Source organism: Loa loa (genome assembly GCF_000183805.2).
Source record: "Loa loa unplaced genomic scaffold supercont3.15, whole genome shotgun sequence".
Classification (NCBI taxonomy): domain Eukaryota; kingdom Metazoa; phylum Nematoda; class Chromadorea; order Rhabditida; family Onchocercidae; genus Loa; species Loa loa.
The window spans coordinates 171,441-193,801 of NW_018108195.1; the positions used below are offsets into that span (position 1 = coordinate 171,441).

At 33.2% G+C, this 22,361-nt stretch overlaps 2 protein-coding genes across 2 annotated transcripts in view; both read left to right on the forward strand.

The window, feature by feature from the left end:
* The window catches only part of LOAG_16722 (ryanodine Receptor TM 4-6 family protein), a gene marked incomplete at its 5' end in the record, with an annotated part of 35,946 nt that extends 21,483 nt beyond the window's left edge, over positions 1-14,463 (forward strand). Inside the window, 29 exons of the mRNA XM_020449372.1 lie at positions 1,334-1,446; positions 3,667-3,760; positions 4,144-4,220; positions 4,398-4,587; positions 4,743-4,922; positions 5,375-5,488; positions 5,573-5,693; positions 5,918-6,135; positions 6,322-6,508; positions 6,735-6,951; positions 7,227-7,330; positions 7,635-7,848; positions 8,099-8,201; positions 8,326-8,429; positions 8,688-8,798; positions 9,011-9,190; positions 9,320-9,462; positions 9,818-9,893; positions 10,046-10,190; positions 10,338-10,464; positions 10,561-10,643; positions 10,952-11,023; positions 11,296-11,411; positions 11,520-11,687; positions 11,988-12,180; positions 12,482-12,619; positions 12,910-13,066; positions 13,180-13,345; positions 13,498-14,463. Of these exons, the coding sequence (XP_020307100.1) occupies positions 1,334-1,446; positions 3,667-3,760; positions 4,144-4,220; positions 4,398-4,587; positions 4,743-4,922; positions 5,375-5,488; positions 5,573-5,693; positions 5,918-6,135; positions 6,322-6,508; positions 6,735-6,951; positions 7,227-7,330; positions 7,635-7,848; positions 8,099-8,201; positions 8,326-8,429; positions 8,688-8,798; positions 9,011-9,190; positions 9,320-9,462; positions 9,818-9,893; positions 10,046-10,190; positions 10,338-10,464; positions 10,561-10,643; positions 10,952-11,023; positions 11,296-11,411; positions 11,520-11,687; positions 11,988-12,180; positions 12,482-12,619; positions 12,910-13,066; positions 13,180-13,345; positions 13,498-13,651 (4,065 nt within the window). The 3' untranslated portion in view covers positions 13,652-14,463. The remainder of the gene's footprint in view (positions 1-1,333; positions 1,447-3,666; positions 3,761-4,143; positions 4,221-4,397; positions 4,588-4,742; positions 4,923-5,374; positions 5,489-5,572; positions 5,694-5,917; positions 6,136-6,321; positions 6,509-6,734; positions 6,952-7,226; positions 7,331-7,634; positions 7,849-8,098; positions 8,202-8,325; positions 8,430-8,687; positions 8,799-9,010; positions 9,191-9,319; positions 9,463-9,817; positions 9,894-10,045; positions 10,191-10,337; positions 10,465-10,560; positions 10,644-10,951; positions 11,024-11,295; positions 11,412-11,519; positions 11,688-11,987; positions 12,181-12,481; positions 12,620-12,909; positions 13,067-13,179; positions 13,346-13,497) is intronic.
* Positions 14,464-17,612: 3,149 nt separating this feature from the next.
* Positions 17,613-19,724, forward strand: LOAG_00668 (hypothetical protein; the record flags this gene model as incomplete). Its single annotated transcript, XM_003136208.1, has 7 exons — positions 17,613-17,693; positions 17,981-18,133; positions 18,408-18,575; positions 18,702-18,875; positions 19,046-19,163; positions 19,248-19,381; positions 19,533-19,724. 7 exons carry the CDS (start codon positions 17,613-17,615, stop codon positions 19,722-19,724), a joined length of 1,020 nt encoding a protein of 339 aa, XP_003136256.1.
* Between the last annotated feature and the right edge of the window lie 2,637 nt (positions 19,725-22,361).

The following is a 22,361-nucleotide window of genomic DNA, read 5'->3' on the forward strand; positions in this document are numbered from 1 at the left end:
AGTGGTTCTTAAACCACTACATGACTAACTCATCATTAAATAATACTATAAAAGTGACTCGGGCCGTAGGTTTCATCGGGTTTTGCTTCTCTGATTGAGCAAAAGTACTATTTCGATTTTCAGGATTGTCTTCCTTTCAGTTTGCCTGTGCGCTTCAGGCTTCTTTTGTTTTTAATTTGACTTTTTGTTTTTTTAAAAAAAAATTCAATTTGTTTCTTAATTTACGTATCTTAAATTTCCAACGTCTTTATCACAAATCATTATCCTTTCACCAGTTGGGTATCTTTTTTATAAAAATTTAATCCACAAGAAGGCAACTTCAAGCGATCACTACGCATCTTTTATCACGAATTGTTTGTTACTGATGTTATCTTTCTCTTCTCTATTTTTAATCTTCCTTTTTTTGAGTGGAAAAATCGGTGGAAATCTAAACTATCCATGCGTCAATTATGTTTGCGCATAAATTCAAGCATTGGAATTATTGATAGAATTTTGATTTTATTTTAAAAACAGTTGCACTAGGGGGTGGTACTGGAAGCTCAGTATGAATAGATATCTTCCACTGATAGGTAAAATGCCCAGTGAATAATCCAGTTATCAAGGAATGAAGTAATCTGCTTTCAGTATGCATCATAGGTGCATTTGTGGTATTAAAAAAATTATGATTCAAGTACTTCCTTTCCAAGCGCTTTAATGCCTTGCATTTTGGCGGATAGACCATAAAATCCATTAAATTAATAGTTTTCGTCCCAACAGTAAATCCCTTCCACTTTCATTTCCTATTTCCTTGTTGCCATAGGCTTTAACAGTTGCATGAATGTCTTGAGATCTTTGAATTTTTTGGTTGCTTGCCGACCTCCTTCAATGGTTTTGAATTAATTGGCCGTTATGCTTTCTCCCCTTCAAAAAACTTCTGCCATCTTCGAAGAAGAATCTTCATCGATTCGTTGCTTTGGAAAGCTTCTTAAGAATCCAACGAATTAAAACAGAAACATTGATTTGCTAATAATTCGTGGACTTCCATCACTTCTAGATCATAAATTGAAATTTTAGCCTCTCGATTTCAAGAGTAAAATGACTGATATAGCTTAGCATTTGAAAAGTATAACCGATGAAGGATTTGAAAGGAACGATTATAGGACATGTGGCGAGTAGTTTAAGTTCTGGAAGGACAAATCACTAAATTCAATCGTAAAACGCTTAAGCCTTTGAATGACTGTTCGCTTTCAGGTTTTCAGCTTTGACAAATAATCAACCTGCTTCTACTTGCTTTTTTCTTTCTTTACTGCGGTTTTCACCGCCATTCCTAGCAGATGGCATGTGTTCATTTTAGACTGAACATCCACAAGGCTCAATGGTTAACGCTTGGAAAACGATGATATCCAGTCAACGGAAGAGAGCTGTCGTTGCTTGTTTCAGAATGATTCCACTCTATGGAATTCCGAGGTATTATATCACTAATGCTGTCGCTAAACAAATCAGTCAAATTTTTCGCTTCCCACTCAATTCTCCAATCATATAAACACCTGTGTTAGTTTTTTTTTTTTTTTTGCCAGATCATTTTTCTGTAAAACTTTGCTGCGCAGTTTTCGTCATCATCCCAACTAACTAATGAAGTCACCTAATAAGTGGTTATGTTGCAGCTCAAGTTAAAAAGTACACATTTACGTATTTCTTGCCCATAAAATGATGTAACTGTCTTTGAATAGCAACAATTGTAATTCATACGTACTTTTGTAAATGTCTAAACTTAAATTTAGTTTTTAGCTTTCCCCACCCTCTTGTTCATTAACCTATTCCAAAAAAGTTCCAATTCAAGTTTTAAGTTTTTAAGTTTTTTCATTTTAAAAAGTTCTAATTCAAGTTTTAAGCTATCGAGGACCTCTGTTGCATGATGTTTGCAAAACATTGTTTGTTTGCAACGACAAAATTGTTTCTGCATTGTTTGCAGTAATAAAATTTTGCGTGTTGCTTTTATCAAACGATATCATTTTAAATTAAACTAAGGAAGGAATGATTTTTCAAGGAAATGATGCGAGTTCTAACTTTTCATCGCTTAGCCACTGGCTGACCAACCAATTGGTATCGTAGAATTAGTGCAAAATAAGTTTCCAGTGCATGGGTATTTGTGTTTCCATTGTGCCTCATGCATGTGTAAGAGTGATTTGTAATATAATGTTTTGGTCAAAAGAATTGTTTTTCGTTTTCCATTCTCTCAACAGCCACATCAGTACAGAGTTTTACAATAGTTTAAAATTTCAAATGATGAATCAACCAAGAATAATAGCGCCTTTCGTCAACTGATTGGTATTTATGCAGAATTCGTCTTTTTCAATTTACCTGTAGCGGTGTGGCAGCTTATTTGTTAATTGGTTGGAATTGCAATTTCTTATGCTGTGCTCAATATGTCGTTGTTTTACCACAGGCAACCAGTAAGTTTAAAAAAGAAAGTCGATGGAGGCGTGTCCTGACACTGCAACGAAAACGTATGGCAATCAGTTTGATAACGGCAAGTCATCTGTATCGAGTAGAAATGTAAGCGTTGCTTTTTCAATGATACATAAGTAATCAAAATAGGAATGCTTCAACAACAAATAATAAGTAAGTGTTACGTTCTTGAAACATTTCGGCTGTCCTAGTCGTCATTTAGTTGTTATTTAAGTTAATCTACCAAGAAGCGATCACTTTTATGCCTCACTTTTTTCCCCTCTTCTCCAGATAATTCCTCAATGGAAATTTTGTTTTTGAACTCTTAAAAATATGCAAATTAATAATGTTCTTGATGAGCAATCACCGGAGTTGTTCTAGTCATGTCCATTTTGTGCCATTACTCTAAACTTACTTTAACTGTAAATATCCTGAATATAGACTTCGAGAAAAGTTCAGTTCGGTATGATAACTATCAGCTATCAAGCAAATGTCTAATAACAATGCGATCAAATTTTCGAAAGGAGTCAACTCTGCTGTCATTAAGTGGTTTTTCGAAATTGCTTCGACACTTTTTTCGTTTGAATTTTTTGTTAAGTGTAGCAATAAGATTAGAATTATGTTGTCCAAGTTAATTGTTATTCAGTTTGTCTACAGCATTAGTTTTGTTTACTTTTTCGTTTACTTATACTTGCTTTTTATTTGTATATATTTCCCTACTGACAGCTTTGTTTGCTTTAGGAATCTTACCCTCAAACTCACCCGAAATACTCCGAAAAAATTTAAAATTTTATAAAAAGCAATAATAATTTACCAGGATGACCTATATTATATCTACCACAGATTTACTACACTTGATTCCCAAAAACGCGTGAACTAAAAAACTGATTTGCAGTGTTCGTTACACGGCAATTTCTAACATTTCTGCTTTTTTTTTGAGTTTCTCTTTTGAAAACTTTGGTTCTCATTTACATCTGCAGGAAAGATTTAGAATTTCCTTTCGAAATAAAATTTTCATCGAAAATTATTGGATGAATTATGCTTAGATGGTTTGCTAAGCTTAAGCATGATGTCGTTTCTTTCAGTTTTAGAAGTTCGAAAAACTATGTCAACCCCTAGCTTTTTGCTTTCTGCGGAGATCTTCACTTCGTTTACTTCACTTGAACCATTTGGAAATTCCCAAGAATGACATCGCATTTGAAATTTATATTTATATTGCATCAATTTGCAATCTTTCAGACATCGAGCGATCAATTTTTTCTTGCCAGCATTCAACAAACTTTGGCTGGAAGATGAAGATGTTGGACAAGATGCACTGATCAAAGAGCTTATAGTTAGTAATCTTAATTATCTTAGTTTTTGTATTGTACGAAATCGTTGCATTCTGGAATAAGCAAGTGGAAGGATAGAGACATCACAAGACTATTATCAGACTCCGATTACGGTCGGGAATCCATATTCTGAAAAGTTCCACATGCTCACAAATGCTCTCCTCTATTTTTAATAAGCTGTTAACGTTTCAGATCATACCGTTATTGTACACCGATATCTTTTCAATTTTTCGAAATTGCTCAAGCACATCTTTCACCGTAGTTCAGTGCTATTCATCTGATTGCTATTCCTATTCAAACAAATTTGCATTTTAGGAGACAAATAAGAAATAGAACTGAATTCAGTAAATTGTTTTTATCTTAAAAGAAATTAAATTGATTGCAGTTAGAGGATGAAAAACAAGAACAAGCACACAGTAAACCTGGCGATGAGGAAGTGTTAAGTGACGAAAAAGACGAAAAGTGCTTTGTTTATACTAAAAAATTGCTTTCTTCCGGTTTTTTCACTATTATCTTTTACAATGCTTTTAATGTAAAGGAAAGATTTTGGTCCAATTAAAAGAGTTGCGTTGAAGTTGACAGGTTATAGCCATTACATAAAACATTGCTTTATAATTTTCAAATTAAGTCTAGTTCTAGGTCTCAAGCTCCTCCAGACCCATTGAGACAACTAATTCAGTGTTTCCAACGTGCAGCAACAAGTGAGCAAAGTCAAACGATCTCCATTGCCAATGATTCGCTGTTTGTAAATTTTGCTAAAGTGATGTCGAAATCAGTGCACATCGAAGATGAAGATGAAGGTGATGATGAGGGGGAGCTTGACCAAGCGGTTCGTTTTTCCACGGCAATCGATCTCTTATGACTGTTCAGCAGTACTGATCGCAATAGATCTGTTTTTAGATAAAGTTGCCAGGATCTAGTAAGGCTAAATATTTTTGTGGAAGGCATGTGTATCTCCATTATAAATGGATTTTTGTGTTTTAGCAAAAAGAAGAGATATCGCAAGCACTTAGGGCAGAGCAAGCAGTTTTGGCGGATCGCGGTGCAGCAATAATGTGTCTCATGTACCTCTCTGCTAGTAATGGTGAACCAAGCGATATGGTGGCGGAAGCCCTACAGCTGGGCATTCATCTTCTCAATGGTGGAAATAGCAAAATCCAGGAGGTTCTATCTCCAATGTTCTAAATTATCTCTGGAAATTAATAGATATAAATTATAGAATCTAACTGAACTTTGCGACAAGTGTTGTGTAAAATTTGAATGTATGTAACTATGTATCTTTTATCTTTCAAGAAAATTGTACCATTTTAAAGGAGCAATATGATTTGAAGTGCTGAGCCCATGCTTGTTATTTCAGAGGTACTGTAAGCAGGTAAGACACTAAGCAACTCTTCACTAATTCATCTAGTTCAAGTATTGAAATTTAATCAATTGTAACCAATTAGCAATCTACACCTGAAATTAGAACTAGGCGTACATGTTCAGAAGAGGATAACTATTATTTAAAGTATCAGTTAAGCAAGTGGCAACAACAAATGGAACTATAAAATACGATAATTACCTTACTGTAACGGTAGAAATTTCTTTAGTGCTAATGTTCTCTACAATCGTTGTAGATGCTGATCGGATATCTGCAACTGAAGAAGGATGTCCGCTTCTTTACTTCATTAGCTGGTTTAATGAATAAGTGCAGTGTACTTAATCTTGAAATGTACGAACGACAAATCAAGGTTTACCCTTCCCAATTCTATGATTTATTTCGCTTATTTTAAGATTTCTGATCTGATTTTTTTTTCTTTAAAATTCAATTGCAGGCTGAAGGACTTGGTATGGGTGCTGAATTAGCTGCTGCTGCTAATCAAAATCTAAATGATTCTGAATTTACATGTAGCCTTTTCCGATTTCTACAGCTGACCTGCGAAGGACATAATTTAGGTAATACTTGGAAGTCATCATTTATCCGCCTGTAATCATTAATTTAAACCAACTAATTTGGAAGAATGAAAAAGTGGACCTTTGAGGGTATCATCAAGAATGACAATTAAAATGGTAGTGGCCTAAAAGGTTCACTTCTTTTTATCTTGTAATCGTCTACATACTCCCTCATATATCCAGAAATCAAAATAGTGGAGCTATTGTTTTAAACATAATTTCTTTAGAATTTCAAAATTATCTTCGAGCTCAACCTGGTCATACGACAAGCGTGAATCTGATCAACTGCACTGTTGATTATTTGCTAAGGTTGCAAGAATCGGTGATGGACTTCTATTGGCACTATTCAAGCAAGGATGTAATTGATGAGAGTGGTAAAGAATATTTCCTGAGGGCTATTCATGTGTGCAGTCAAGTATTCAACACACTTACTGAAAGTATACAGGTGTGTACTTTCTTCCACTTTTTTTTTCTTTTGTGAAGGGATCCAAGATCCTTCATGTTAGTTAGACTACTAAAGATCTATAAATTAACAAAAAGAGGCATATGGACTTGTAGATAACGATGAATGGCATACATCACATTACTAAGGAAATGGAAAGAAGGAGGGAAGATGATAAATGAATTTTAGGGTCCTTGTACTGGGAATCAGATGACACTTGCGAACTCTCGTTTGTGGGACGCCATCAACGGATTTTTCTTTCTTTTCGCACATATGATGGAAAAATTGTACAAAAATAGCACGCAACTGGAATTATTAAGAGAATTTTTAAATCTGCAGAAAGATATGATTGTACTCATGTTATCTATGCTCGAAGGTATATTTCTTCCAGTTTAAAAAGATGATAGAATAGGATGTTGATATAAAGGAATAATAGCTGTTAGGATGTTGTTTACTTTGCTGTGGAAGGCTAAGAATGTAAAGCTGCTATAAAATCTTTTTCAAATAGGGACAAAAAAAAAGTGTAAAATGAAGCAAATACAATGGTATTCGAGTTCAACATTTTTTTCCCAATTCAGTAATATTGATTTTGTAATTTCTAGGAAATGTGCTTAATGGATCTATTGGTAAACAGATGGTTGATGCGTTAGTTGAAAGTGAACAGAATGTAGAAATGATATTGAAGTTTTCGGATATGTTTTTGAAACTGAAAGATCTAACAACGTCACAAGCGTTTCAAGACTTCGACACAAACCGTGACGGCTGGATTTCACCTAAAGAATTTCAACGTGCTATGGAAAGCCAGAAAATGTACTCTGTGTAGGTTTCGAAGTATTGAAGGAAGTTTAGTTGTTTAAATCAGAAGTATTTTATATTTTATAGTATTAAAACGAATTCCTTCTCAGTTTTTGCAATGACTCAAAATATCTTCCATGACAAGCTGAATGGATAGCGTTATTTGAGATTTCTAACTGAGATTTGCGCTACAACATTCTGTGAATAACGTCATTGGTTTAGCTAACAACTAATTCAAAATGACGTTTGTCGCATTCCAACTCAATTGAGTGACAAACCATTCAGATATTTTATTTCAGTGAGGAAATAACATATCTAATGATGTGTACAGATGTGAACAATGATGGTAAAGTGGATTACATGGAATTCACAGAACGTTTTCACAATCCTGCCCGAGACATCGGTTTGTAACATCCAGTTGTTTTACCAGTATTACTAACATGAGTTGTTGCTCAGCTAATTCGTATCTAAATTTGTACATATATCGGTAGGTCAAAATAAATTACTACTAATGTTGATGAACTTCCGCATTCTTTCGTATCTTTTGTTTTTGATTTTTCACAGGTTTCCATAATCCTGTCAGGACTGAAATATTAAAGGGATCAGGTACTGACTTAATTTCAAAGAAATTCGAGAGTTTTAGTACTCAAGAACCAGAAACTATTCTAAATAGTAAGAGTAAAACTTTAACAACTTTACAAAACTAGGTTTCAACGTTGCTGTACTACTTACGAATCTCAAAGAGCATATCACGAGTGATCCACGTCTGGAAAAAATAATCAAACAAGCCAGCAGTTTGTTGGAGTATTTCGATCCTTATTTGGGTCGAATCGAGATAATGGGCTCCAGCAAGAAAGTAGAGAAAATCTATTTTGAGATTCAAGAATCATGGCTGGAACAGTGGAGCAAACAACAAATCAGGCCAGTTTTCAAATTAGATAGTAGAAATTCTGAAAAACTGCGGTTTTGATTCTAAAAGAAATCAGGAAAAATTTTATGGAAGGTGTTAAACGCAAAATCATTTGTGTTGGTTGGAATTTGATAAATTTTCCTTTTTTCAACAACAGGATTGAAATACGAGCTTTTCAAATTTCAAGAACTCAGAAAATCCATTTCTTTAGCGAGAGCATGTCGCATTTATAAATAAATATAACTTGATAATTGTTTGCAGAGATTCCAAGAATTCTTTCCTCTTCAATGTGCTTCAGGATGATGGTGGAGATCAAGGAAAATTGGAGGCATTTATTAATTTTTGTGAAGATACTATTTTTGAGGTTTCTTTTGCGCAAGTCAACTCTGTTCTTTTTCTTCATTACCCTCGCAATTTAGTTTCCAATTCTTGTTGGGCTCACAACTCACCCTATATCCTAACTCGTAACGATGAGGAATAAAATTTAGATGCAATATGCAGCAGAAATCAGTGCTGGTGATATAGCGGATTCAAAAATTGAACGAGCTAAAAAACAGCGTGATTATTTTTTACAGCAAACTTCAGCTGGCGCGTAAGCAATTTAATCTCCTTGAACAAATTGTGATTTTAATTCGAAATTTCATCAAATTCATTATTGCTATTTCCCAGTTTATTTTATCTCATTCTTTATCTTTTTATGATTCTTTCTAATATTTGTAAGATCAATAAAGAATTGCGAATTGGATGTAAACTTCTAGCACTGGAACACTCCTTACTTTGTGTTTTTCTTTCCTTTAGTTCCATTATTAACTTATAATTGAAACTTATATCACTTTTTTTTCGTTTGCAGACAAATTTCGGCAACTTTTAAAACTGGGTTCAGCTATGGAATCAATGCTGCGAATGCTCTAAAGCCAGCAAATGTCAAGAAAATAGTTAGCACAGCTAATGCTAACTTTAGGTATGTATTTTATATTTCCATAAATCCACTTTCTGGAGAAAAAAAGCAAGTTTAAATACAGTATTTTTATAGTATTTTGTATTTTTGATGACAGTATGATATGCTATCTAAACTTCTATACTAGTCTAGATAATTAATCAATTATCACTTGAAATATCAGCAAGTGTCATGAAGCATGCTTGTAAAATTATAAATTCATGTGGGAATTCTAGGTCGATGACGTGGGCGCAGTTAACACTTGCCATTATTACTCTGTCAGCAAAAGTCTCCGTGAAAGTAGCGATGTTCATTTATCTGGTCAGCTGTACACTGTTCCGATTTGGTTATTATTTGATGACACCGGATCGTGATGAATTGGAGGTGGAACAAGCTGCGCTACCGATGCCTGAAAGGTTGCTATTTGTATATGAAATCTTCTAACACGAAGTACCGGCATTTTTGGATCATTCGATAGAAACAAACCAGAAAGCTGTTTTGACAGTTGATCCAGTTTTGTGCTGTATTAATAGATATACTTGAAGCACCGGCATGCCGCATATCTCTCCAGTTTGGCCATCTCTTCAGCAGTATCATCGTTCCTGTAATTACGATGTATTTGGTGTGCGTCTATCACCTACTCATGCCCAAACACCAACAACATTTCAAGGACAGTCAAAAGCTGAAGGTTTGCTCTTCACGAACGAATCATGAATTGTTATCAATAACAAACTACTGGTGTATAAATGTATCTCATATATCCCTTACAATCAACTTATCACGTTTTATAGTGACTTTGATTTCTATGTGATTGAATGACAGATGAGTTGAGAGCGGTAAATATGCAAAGGGAGGAAACATATCAGCTTGTTGGTAGACTACTCACTATAGGTAGATTATGATTGGCATTAGATGGATTTAATGAATAAATACCTTGATGGTTGTTATTAGCAGTTTGTTTCAAGAGACATATGCACAACCTTTTCATATAATAAAGGATGATACTTCCATAGTCATTAAATCATTTCATAAAAAAAATTTAGCTACAGATGCACCGACATCAGTTCAACAATCAGAAACCGTTTTGAAACCATCTCTGGCTGCACAGCAGGGTCCGAGGTGATTCGAATTCTGTCGTGGAATTTTCTTGCTTATCATTTCTAAAGACCTGTTAGCAGCTTACAGAAAAATTATCAAATCTAGTATAACTTTAACCATAATTATATCTAGTACAATTTTTTTTTTTCAAAAGTTGTTTCATTCCGTTCTAGTTTGTACGAAACTCAAAGCGTTAGCAGCATTGCTGCTCACTACAATCAAGTAGTTTCACCAACAATATCGGAATGTGGCGTTACTGATTATTATGAACCAAAAATTGCTGAACAAATTCCGCCACGTAGTCGAGGATCGCTACTTGTATGTTTATTTCATTTGCTTTTGTGCCTATTCAGTAATGAAACATGTGTTCTAAGACAAGCATATTACACATATATTACTGTTATGAATTCATTAAAAAAGACTTTATCATTTATATTCCAATCATTCATCTTTTCAAATTTTCAGAATATGCTGGCTCGTAATTTCAAGACAATCGAGAAAACTACACTATATTTAGCTTTCTTCATTAACGTTATTTTACTGTTCCATCGAATACGGATTTCGGATAGTGTAACATCAGTAGGTGATACTGGTAAGTGATACGGACTATTTACATATAGGAATATCTATAAACACCAAAAAGTAACTGTCAGAATTGTGCAATAAAGCTATCATATGTATTATGCAGATGAAGATATGGAATCAGTTTATATCAGTGGAGTGGTGTTGCCATACACATCCTGTGAAGTGACCGGTTGGATGCTAGCACAGGTTTTCATTCCGATCTTGGCAGAAAATCTGAGACCAAGTATAGCACAATGATGAGAGTTTAGATTGTTATTCTCCTGAAAAAATCAGTGAAACTATTTCGAAATTATAAGCTAGTGAGACTAGTGAGCTATTAATTTAGTCATCTTCCCGATCATTCTGTTTATCTCAAAGGAAAGATATAGGAGGAATATTTTATTTGTCTTAAAATTTTTCGCATCAAATTGGTTTGTATCCATTCAAGTCGATAACCCTAACTTTAATGTTCTTAATTTTTAAATCACTGTGATAAAATTAAAAGTTTTCTTCAGTTACTTTACTGGATAAGCGTTCTGCACGCTGTTGCATCGTTTGCTTTGTTGGTCTCATTCTATCAATTAAAGGTTGTCATTTAACTCGATTAATTTCGAAGAATTTTTTGACTTTCGGCTCAAACATTAAATTTCTTAGCTGATTGCCCATCAACTTAAGTAGATTAAATCTGATTTCTTAAAAATTTGTGACCATCAATTATTGTTAGATATGCTTGACTTGATATTTGTCATTGTTTTGTATGTATTAAACAATATGCTATACCAATCGTTTCTATGATCAAGTCATGATTTCTGTTTGAAAGTTTGAATTTTAAGTTCTCTGTCAAAATGTGAATTTCTAGATCCCACTCATAACTTTTAAACGTGAGAAGGAAGTTGCACGTCGTTTGATGTTCGATGGCTGTTGGCTTACCGAAGATGATGATGAGGAAAGAAGTTTGACGAATACTGTTTTCTGGTAAGATATTTTTGTCTTGCTTGCTGCTTCTGTACTACATGCGTGAATCTTGCATAAATTTACGTTCGAGGAAAGTTACAACTCGAGTTTGAAATAATTTTTTTATAGGTATATTGATCGTATTGTTATCAGTTCGAAATCATTTCCTATGAAATACTGGGATAAATTTGTTCGCCGGAAGACACGACAAAAGTTCCGTGACCAGATTGATGAAGAAACATTAATCACAGTCTTGGGCGAAGATAAACCGGCAACTGACACTGCCTTTGATTACAGGTAAACATGAGAGGGAAGTCTTGCCTCGTGATCCTTTCTTCATTCGCTTTAATGCATAACTTTAATTTTGGTCCTTTGGAGCTTTCAAGTTATAAATGCAAACTGGATGTAAATTATACCAAAAGTTCTATAAAGTATAAAATGAAGATGCTTTTCAATCCTTTGTTCTGCTTCATAAAAAAACATTTCGATTTCAAAAGACATCTCGATTTCTTTTTTTTTGCAAAGAAAGTTTCAATTGTAAAAATAGCAGTTAAGAGTGAGAAGAAATCAAAAATGTCACAACTCTCCTTTTTTCAGATATGCATGTTGGCTATGGCTTGGAGTTATTTTGACCAATGGACAGTTCTTGTATCGTGTCCACTATTTACTTTGCTCAGCTCTTGGTGTCTTCGTTTCCCCTTTCTTCTATGCATTTCACCTGATAGATGTAGTACTCTCTTTTCCCATGTTAAAAGCTATTTTACAATCTGTCACTCATAATTTGCAACAGGTAATTTGTTCTATTTAGCATGGGCAAAAGAAATTCATTTATTACTTGTTGGGAACGCTTAGAATTGAAATAATAGAGAAAAATGGAAATGGAAAACTTTATTTTTCAACTTGAAGAAATTGTTTATCAGCCACTGTTCCTTAGTACAGTGTAGAAACAGTTATCTATTCTCTAAAGGATTTAACTTCCTCACCTCTTTTGATCTAAACATATTGTTGCAGACCAACTTTGTTGACAAAAGTTCATTTAATTAGAAAATCACGAAATTTTGGATGATTAATTGATTTTTAATTTATTTCAGTTGATTTTGACAATTATGATGACATTGGTGGTTGTCTATTTATATACCGTGCTAGCATTTAATTTCTTCCGCAAGTTTTACGTGCAAGAGGGTGAAGGCGATGAACCACCAGACCGAAAATGCCACAACATGTTGACGGTTAATTAGTTATTTTATTTGCTGTTATTGACTCCGTCATTTCGAAACTGATAGAAATTTCAAAGAAACAATCCTTCAAAGGTCAGAAATATCAAAATTGCATGTAAATATCCAGTTTGCATCAATTTGCATGTTTAATATGACCCAAAAGATTTATGAAATTCAGGAACAGAAGGTGAGAGAAAACTAGTTACCGGAATAAATAGCTTGAAATGATTTAAAATAAAACATGAAAATGATTTAATCTTAAAAGTCACTGCTTTTTCCGAAATTCAAATCAATCGTTTCAGTGTTTTATTTATCATTTCTATGCCGGAGTACGCGCGGGTGGAGGTATCGGTGATGAGCTAGAATCTCCGTACGGTGATGATTTAGAATACTGGCGAATGCTTTACGACATTTCGTTCTTCTTCTTCGTTATCATTATTTTGCTTGCCATTATGCAAGGTTGATATTAATTTTTTTTTTTTTTTATTTAGGAAAGCAGTCTTTGAAGATCGACTATTTGAAATCAGTAAATATTTAGAGTCAGCAAATTTGATCACTTCAAATTGTTTCAGGTTTAATTATTGATGCATTCGGTGAATTACGTGATCAACAAGAATCAGCAACTGAAAAACTAGAATCATCTTGTTTTATTTGTGATATTGGCAAGGAAACATTTGATCGATTGCCGCGTGGCTTCGAGATACATACCTCTAAGGAGCATAATTTTGCTAATTATCTGTAGGTCTTTTTCTCTTGAGATTAGGTGATATAATGAAAGGGGAGGAACTGTAGTGGTTCTTGAAAACGTAAGAGCAAATTCTTAACATGTGCTGATGATGTATTATCAGTACATAAAGGAATTCATTTAGTAAATGGAAACAAATTTTCAGTTTTTTCCTTCAACACTTGGTGAACAAAGATGAAACGGAATATACAGGACAGGAGACATATGTGCGGGAGAAATACGATAATCGCGACTGGGAATTTTTTCCCGTTGGCGAATGTTTCATGAAACAGTACGAAGATCAACTGTTACAATCCTAATGCTTCAATTATGAAATTCGAGTGGAAGTTAATCCCAACAGATTTGATGTGATTCCGAAAGCAATTCTTGGACTAATTTTGAGATCCTAAATTATGCTTAGTTGAAATTTGTCTTTTAAGACTCACAATTTATTATACACTTATTGCTATCCATAGCGTATCTATTCATTTAAGGATTGTTTATTTGTTCCAAAAAGTTAAATCATTCTTTTTGGAAATTAGCCATTGCTTTGATTTAAAACTTTGAATTTGAATTCAAGTTTCTATCTCGATGTAAAACGAGCAGCTTCAATTGTGTTTCATTTTTTTCTCGGAGCACCCGTAAAACCCCCCTGTCTTCAACAGCAAAATTGATATCCCAGAAGCGGTGGCTTTTTCTCATCGCATTCTGCCCTGACGAGCAAAACTTTACCAGATGTGTGATTGCCGGTATGCCTTCTCTCCAGTTCTGCTTTTTATGTGCATGCTTATGTGTCTTCGGCGGATTCCCTGTCCATTATTTAAGTTTAGTTACTTGGCAGCATTGTTGGAATCGTTCCTCATTTTCGTGAACGCACTGCTTTACTATTTGTCTAGTTGAGATGATTTCAGTTGAGATGCGCTTAAAATGGAAAAATAGAATAAAAATTCACGTAATAATTTAATAAGTGCTGTTATGAATTTTCAAACTGGAAGTCTGGAGTATCCAAAAAAGTCAATTATAAATTCAGGCAAATCCAAAGATTCAAAATTTAATCTCCTGTTCTCTTCCCCCGTCTTCTAAAAAAAAATTTAGGAGAAGTCTCAGAGAATTTAGACGCTCAGTTTGTAATTGATCAACTTCCATTACTTTCATCTGTTTACTAACATATGTTCTCGCAATGCTTCTATTCGATGGAGAAAGTTGAAGAAGAAGCAAATGTGGCAATGTCACATCTTCATCAGAATACATTAACAGAACAATGACTCTTCCATAGCTTGCTTTGGTTTGCATTTCAAAATGAAATGTATAATAAATAGAAATGATCATGTAACAGAAAAAAAAAAAGAAATGGAACAGCTTGGATGCTGCCTGGGAAATAGGTTGTAAGATGATAGTAAATTTATCTCCAAATTAGTAACTTAAATGCCAAGATTCATTCAGCATTATCTAAAATGTGTTGTTCGGAAAAAACACCGCACTGGAGAAGGTAATTTCTCTTTCTATTCCTTACTTAATTTGCATTTTTATAAGAAAAAATCAAAGCAGGGGGAATAAATTTCCATTTTTGCTTATACAGCTTGTATTTATTTCCATTGATCAGCATCACTTAGCCAAATTCACCCTGCGAACAGCAAACAATTCTCGATATCATATATTAAATTTTACGCTTTTTTTTTTCTCTGTAGAAGATCCGATTTTTTTCAATTTTTTTGCACAAAATATTTAAAAAAAAAAAGTGGTGGTGTTAATGATAGCAATGATAAAAACCATACTGTGAAGGGCCGATAAAGGAAGTCACCTTCCTGATTGTTGGCTTTCATTTTAAATTTAAAAACTACCAGGAAGCTGTCAAACCTTGTTTTCTATTGCTTTCATTTTTGGCAATATTTTTACGGCTTTTGTCATCACCTAATCGAGAAGCTGAATAGTAAGTACCTCATCTACTCCAAGGTTCCCATCAAAGGTTCGAGTGATTAAGACTAAAAATTCTGACCTTAACACATCTACTGAAGCGATAAAATGTTTTTTTTTTTGAATCAGTGGTACTTATAGGACTCTGAGTGAAACTTGAAATAGCAAGTTTGTGTTAGCCTTCATATGACAGTTGATAAATTATAATGCTGACAACACTTGAATTATACTTGATGCTTGGTCTAGAATCCAAAATAGGTTAGGTGCATCATACAATAATAACTTCTATTCATTGTAAGAATCTTGTTGTGGCGTACTGGAATTCATCATCTTCTTTGACACATGGGTGTTATTTTGTGATATCATGCTTCTTCTGTGTCTTCAAACATATTATCATTAAACTAAGCCTATCATAACGTCCCCCTTACTTACAGTAGCATAAATTTTCAGAAAAGCAAATGTTTGGCCACTCTTATTCCTTGAAATACTATTTACTAATTAGATGAAGCAAGCAAATTAATCTATTATATATATTTATATATACCTTTTAAGAGCGAATAGTTGTTACCTATTTTCACTCCCATAGATCTTGAGAATATTAAACTGATGATTGATACCAAATAGTACAAGTATTTTCACTAGTTAACCTTCCTTTCATTGTATGATTGAAACTTATACTTCATATAAACGTTGATGCTAGGGTACCAAGGAAATTTTTTTGGTAAACATTAATTTTTCAACTTATATCAGTGATTGAAAATAGTTTTGATTTGTTCAGGGATCCTGAAGATCTTAACATAGTAAAAATATCCCGTATTTACTTTTTCAGTTTATCATCCTTTAGGTTAAATAAAGTTTTAATTAGTTAACTTTACATCCTTCAATTCTCGTTACTTCTCATGTTTGTCATCTAATATTCTGGTCTGGTTTTATTGTTTATTTCAAATTTCTAATGCTTTTGATTTCTGATTTGTGTACAATACTTCTGAACTCCAAATGTTTGCAAAAAGCAAGATAGATAAGATTTTCAAGTTGATTGTCAAAGCTGGTAGCTTTCCATAATTCACAACTATAGCAGAAAGTGACGACGACATACTTTTGATTATCGTATTCGTCGGATTTATATTGAAACAGCTGTAAAAAAAAGAAAAAAGTGTTTTTAAAATCAGAGCAAGGATATTTTTTTAGTTCTTCCAAATAAAATTAAATTCAAGTGAATAATTAAACTTTCAAGAAATAAATAATCAAATTTTGTTTCTAAGGAATAACTAAATTACTAATTAAATAATTATAGTCAAATATGTAATAAATGATATAGATGTGTAACATTTGTATAGCTATATCATTTATTGCATAGACGAATACATTTATTAATTAATGATTAAAACAAATAATTGAAATGATTAAAATGTGAGGTTATCAATTTACCTATTTAATTCCAATAAAATGTTTCATATCGACTCTTCGGGCTGCATCCAAATCCGTGATGCTACAATGATTACACTGCAGCTACGAAATTATCTTTAAGAGTTTTGCGTTTTCACTCTTCAAGCCAGTCCTGAGAAACATTTGTGCCCCTGATAGGCATACCCTGCTTGAAAATGCAATCTTTTTTCCATTCGGATTCACCAAAGCCGTAAGGTAACGGGAAACAGACCAACAGTTTAAAAATTTAGTTGGTCTTGGACAGACAACTTTTATTCCTGGAAATTATTGGAAATTTTAAATGGTTTACGCAAAAAAGACTATCCTTGAACAATATAAATAGATAGGGAAGCAACTGAAAGCCAAGCCTAACAAATAATTGAAAAATATAATAACTAAAATTTTTTATACGTGAGTGACCAAATATTTTGATGATGTTCTTGTCCAAATGTTGCATTGTATAATCCTGAAAGAGGAAAAGCTAAAATTTAATTTGTTGTTATTTAATTTTCAAGCCAAATAAAATGAGAAAATTCGGATGAAATGATATGATAACCTATTAATATTTTTAAATGTGTCTTACAAAAGTCTAAATTTTGTCATTTGCAAATATTGCGGGGATGAAATTTAAAGTGTGAAAGTGATAATATCCGCAACTAAAATCTATTGTTATTTGGTTACATCTGCAACATTCCTTCGAATCGAATGAGTTACTGAATGGATTTTTGATGACTTTTAGGAAGTCTTGCGGTTTCTGCAGATTTTAACAAATGAATTTGGATCAAAGGTCCATTTTATTTTTTGCCGTTACTAAATATAAATTCACAAGTTAAGTTTCATCTTGCAATGCACAAAGTCATTCTCATATTTCGTGAAGGTGATATTTGTAATAAGGAACACTAATAAGGACAGATGAGAGGCAGCATTTCTTGAATATTAATAATGTGGGCAAGCACTATAGCGCCGTGCTCACCGATATTTCAGCTGTTCGCCTGTTGCTTCAAGCGATCAAAGTCACATGCTGTTAGTTTTTAACTTTTATAAAGGATTAACCTTACCAAACTTCTGCCTATGCTCTTTCCTGTCTTTGAAAATTGCTTTAGTGATATTGAATAAACAAAAATTTCAGTCACAAAGTCCAAATTTTCATTCCATCTTTTGTCACACTCTGGAGAGGTCATTTTTGTCCACCCGAAGTTTACATGCTTGTTCCAATCGTTCCTCCATGTCTTATCTTTTTGTTTGATGAATACTTAACAACTTCCTTGGCTGCCATTATTCAAACAGTCTTTCTTGATCACCATTTCTAGCATATTATACAAAGTACGGTTCTCAGTGATCTAGTGCCAAGCGTATCACATGGGACTTCTGTGCAGCCAAATATCCCATCCAAAATTGTTGATGATTCACCTTTATTTGGTAATATTCACTACAAATTGGACTACGACTTTGGAAATAACAAGGTTAAGTTTTCATTGTATTCACTTTCAATAAGCCAAAACTTCAAACATTCATTTCAAGAAATTTGCTCACATTACTGTACTGTTCTTAGTATTCCGATCCATGAAGAAATTCAAAAAATCTGTTCTTCCATACCTTTGCATAAGCGAACTCGGAGAATGATTTGCCTTTAGCGACTTACATACATTTAATCAAAAGCTGGTAAGGTTGCAATACATGAAAGTGATATATTTAAATGATTCTGAATATTTCCCACATAGAAATCTTTTACTGCAGCTAGCAGTGACAATTTTTGAGTGTACGGGATTACCAGCAATGGATAGGAATGGAATGTCAGATCCATATGTGAAACTATATCTGCTGCCGGAAGGAAAGCCAAAATTTGAAACAAAAATTAAACGGAAATGTTTAAACCCTATTTTTAACGAAATGTTCGCCTTTAATGTAAGCGCCGTTTTTTTCTTTAATATGACTTCTATATTTGATATCTCTAAGATTATTTCTTTCTGCAAAAAAACAATACAGACGGTTTCCGTTATGTTTTAAAATCTTCAAATCTTTGCTTTATAGATATCATTTGCGGAGCTTCAGTGTAAGACACTTCAGTTGGTTATATATGATTTTGATCGATTAAGGAAGGATGATCGAATTGGTCAGCTATCGATACCTTTGGAAAAAGTTGATTTTGGTATTACTGTCGAGGAATGGTCTCGATTAAACCCTCCAGAACATGAAACTAACTTAGTGGGTTTTCAATTGTTTAGTATGGACTTTGAGAAAGAGTGCCCGTTTAGGACAGTTCAAGTCATTGGAAATATTAATGAAAATCTCACAAAATACTTTGGATAAGAGAACGAGGCAATTCTGTACACAGGCAACTTTCAATCAAATTTGAGAATCTTATAATATTTTAGGAATCAAGACTTGGTGATCTTTGTTTTTCTTTACGATATCGGCAAAGTACAATGGTTTTAACTGTAACAATAATGGAAGCTCGGAATCTTAAGAAAATGGATGTTGGAGGGTTGTCAGGTGATTAAAACATTTCAAACTTTCATGTTTCTTGAAATACAGTTCCTTGCTGCGTCTAATTGTAACTTTTACGCTCAGTTTTAGATCCATTCATTAAAATGCATTTATATAATGGACAGAAATTGATATCGAAGAAGAAGACAACACGAAAATACAAAACACTAAATCCGTATTACAACGAAAGTTTTCAGTTCAAACTGGAACAAGAATTATTGGAAGTGAGTTTAATTCAGATTTAGTTTATGTTTTAAGCTACTCTCATGTTTGTAGTTTCAATAGACTACAGTAATATTTTGATCGATCCATTGCTATTATCAGTTATCAGTTTACTGTGTTCGGAAATATTCTTTAACTCAAATTTTTTTCCAGAAAGTGCACTTGGTTATCAGTGTTTGGGACTATGACAAGATGAGCAAAAATGACTTTATCGGTGAAGTAAAACTTTGCTCTCCATCTCTTAACGACTTCACAGTTAGTATCACTAGCCAGAAACAGTGGCTTGAAATGATGAATACTAAGAGACCCGCTGTTCACTGGCATACCCTACAACCGAGATCATGATTTCCTATCATTACAGGTCTCTTTTGATTATAATTGTACTGATTTCTTAAACTGGTGACACGAAGTATTGAGCAATAAATAGGAAGTTAAAGTAGAGTATGCGAGAAGATATGCCGTGACAAGTGAATTCGATTGAAAAGACTAGCAGAGCAATTGAAATTATTTCGTTCATTTTAAAGAATCGTTAGCATTTTTATAAGGAAGTTTCGGAAATTTCATATTTTCCTTAACGCACAAATAAATTTTATGGTTTTTGCATAAATTAAAATAAATTAAAATAAAAATAAATTTTTTGCAAAATAAAAATGTGTGGTGTTTTTGTCACTTGCTTGTTCATTTTGATTGTAATTTTATGCTGTTCATAATAAAGAACAAATTTTTTTCTACCGCTTGAAAGCTTCATTGAACTCAGTCTTTTTTTTCAATTCCAACACAAAATTAATTCTCGCTTTACTTCAGCACTACTTCCACTTTAACAATCCAATGCAAAAACATTTTTTGAGAAGAAGTATTTCTTCATGTCTTTAAAAAACTACTCTTCTTTTATATGCATCAGTTTTTCTTTCATTACAAAAAAAGCGGCATTTCTTGAAATCTGAATGAAATCAATCAAATCTAATTTTCAGTCAATGGAATTGAAATTGGAAGTAACCAATGGAAATTTCATGAAAATTGGAAGTATAAATGGATAGGAATGCATCGTTTGATCATCCTGTAGTATTTAAGACGCATTTCTCTGTTAGATTTCTAATGTTTCACATAAATAAAGTTGTACTTATGATCCGAATTTCGACAAATATAATTAAACTGTGCTAAATTCTTCTTTAGTACCTCCTATCCATGCATCCAGTGCCAGCTTACTTTTCATATTGAAAATTATCTACATAATGTTTCTTTCATTAAATGTACTTGAACAGAAAGTGATTTCTTCTATTACTAGTGGCTGAAGCGATGTTTTTAAGACATTGACAGTGTTTGTTAAAGGTTTATTTTTGAATTATATTTCTCAAAAATGTTTTGTGCAAATTGAATTTTGGATATTCTCGAATTTAAGGAAGAAGCAGGTAAAAAGTTCATTTTTCGGAATGTTTGTTAATTCACTCAGTTTGTTGTTACATGCTGAAAAATGAATCTCAATATATCATTCATTAATTTCATAATGCACTTCGGAAAGGATTTTGTTTTTTTCTAATTGGAAATTCGATGATATCAGTCATTGAAAGAAATTCGCTTCCTATCATTGGTTTCAATAAAACTTCCATAATTCCACCTTTTCTGAGGGGTCATATGTCGTTAGTGAGTCTGAAAAGTTTTCTCTGGCGACTATTAGCAATTAATTAACCAGCTAAAACGAAAATATTTGTATTTTGTGTTTTGTTTACGACTTCAAATAATCACAAGCAGCATTATTTATATTATTTAATGCACGCATCTATGAGCAGAGAAAGTGGAAACCGGATTCGGTGACAGGGTTGTCTGCGTGACGCCCATGTTAAATTTTTTGTCACTTCTACAACGTTCCACTCTTTCGCTTCTATATCTGTCACGGTATCGTTGCCATAACAACCTCTCCTATAGAAAAGTGCAAGATATCGATTGTAGTGATCGATTTGTAAGTTGGATGGTACACCTGCATATGCATGTCTATTATGCAAAATTCACGCAATTTGCTTTAACCTTTAACTATGTATTATTAGTTCTGTCACATAGACCGTTGCCACTTTTTTTATAAACAATGGTATATTTATAATATCTTAGAAGTTTTCTTATCCCACCTATCTTATATCATCTATTCTACCTACCTTATGTCGTAAAAGGATGGCTTTGGAATTGCAAGGGTTAAGAAGATGAAAGAGTGGAATGAAGAAAGAAGGCTCTGACAAAAAAAAGTCCAAACTGATATGAGTAAAGGGAGATCATGTCTGTTAGGAAAAAAAAATGGAACTGACCAATATGCAAAATGAGTAATTAAGATTTGAATTTTATGCGTATTTTTTATGATCCAGATGTGTCTGATAAATAGTATTGAAGATTATCGATTAGTGCTAAGTGACGAAGTATATTACAGACAAGATATGCACCACCAATGACCATATATCTTTTCATGTTCCCTAATTTTATCGATCAGCTAAAGATCAAAGATCCATTTCCAGCACCCCTCCTTATTCACCAATGAGGTCAGTCAGTTTCACTGCTAAAATTAAGGGACCGATCCAAAGGGGAAAGTATCTGTTTACTGATATTTCACTTATATGTTTATTTACTTATTTCCTATTAGTTAATTTTGATGTTATGCATATTTGAATTCTCAGGAATTACGCGCTACTCTGCGCTGAATGACCGGATGTCACCCATTAATTACAGGTAATTCTGAGAATAATTATACTTCGTTTAGAATATAATTCTCAAAAACCAGGTGTGTTGGAATCTTACAAATGACGTTTTGGAGTTAGTGTTGTTCACTTCTATTTGTCTCACAAATATGGCAAACTAGCGGTTAAAAACATGGGAATATCACCACTTTTGTACTTGCCAATACCTATATATATATATATATATATATATATATATATATATATATATATATATATATATATATATATATATATATACTATATATAGTATAATATATATACT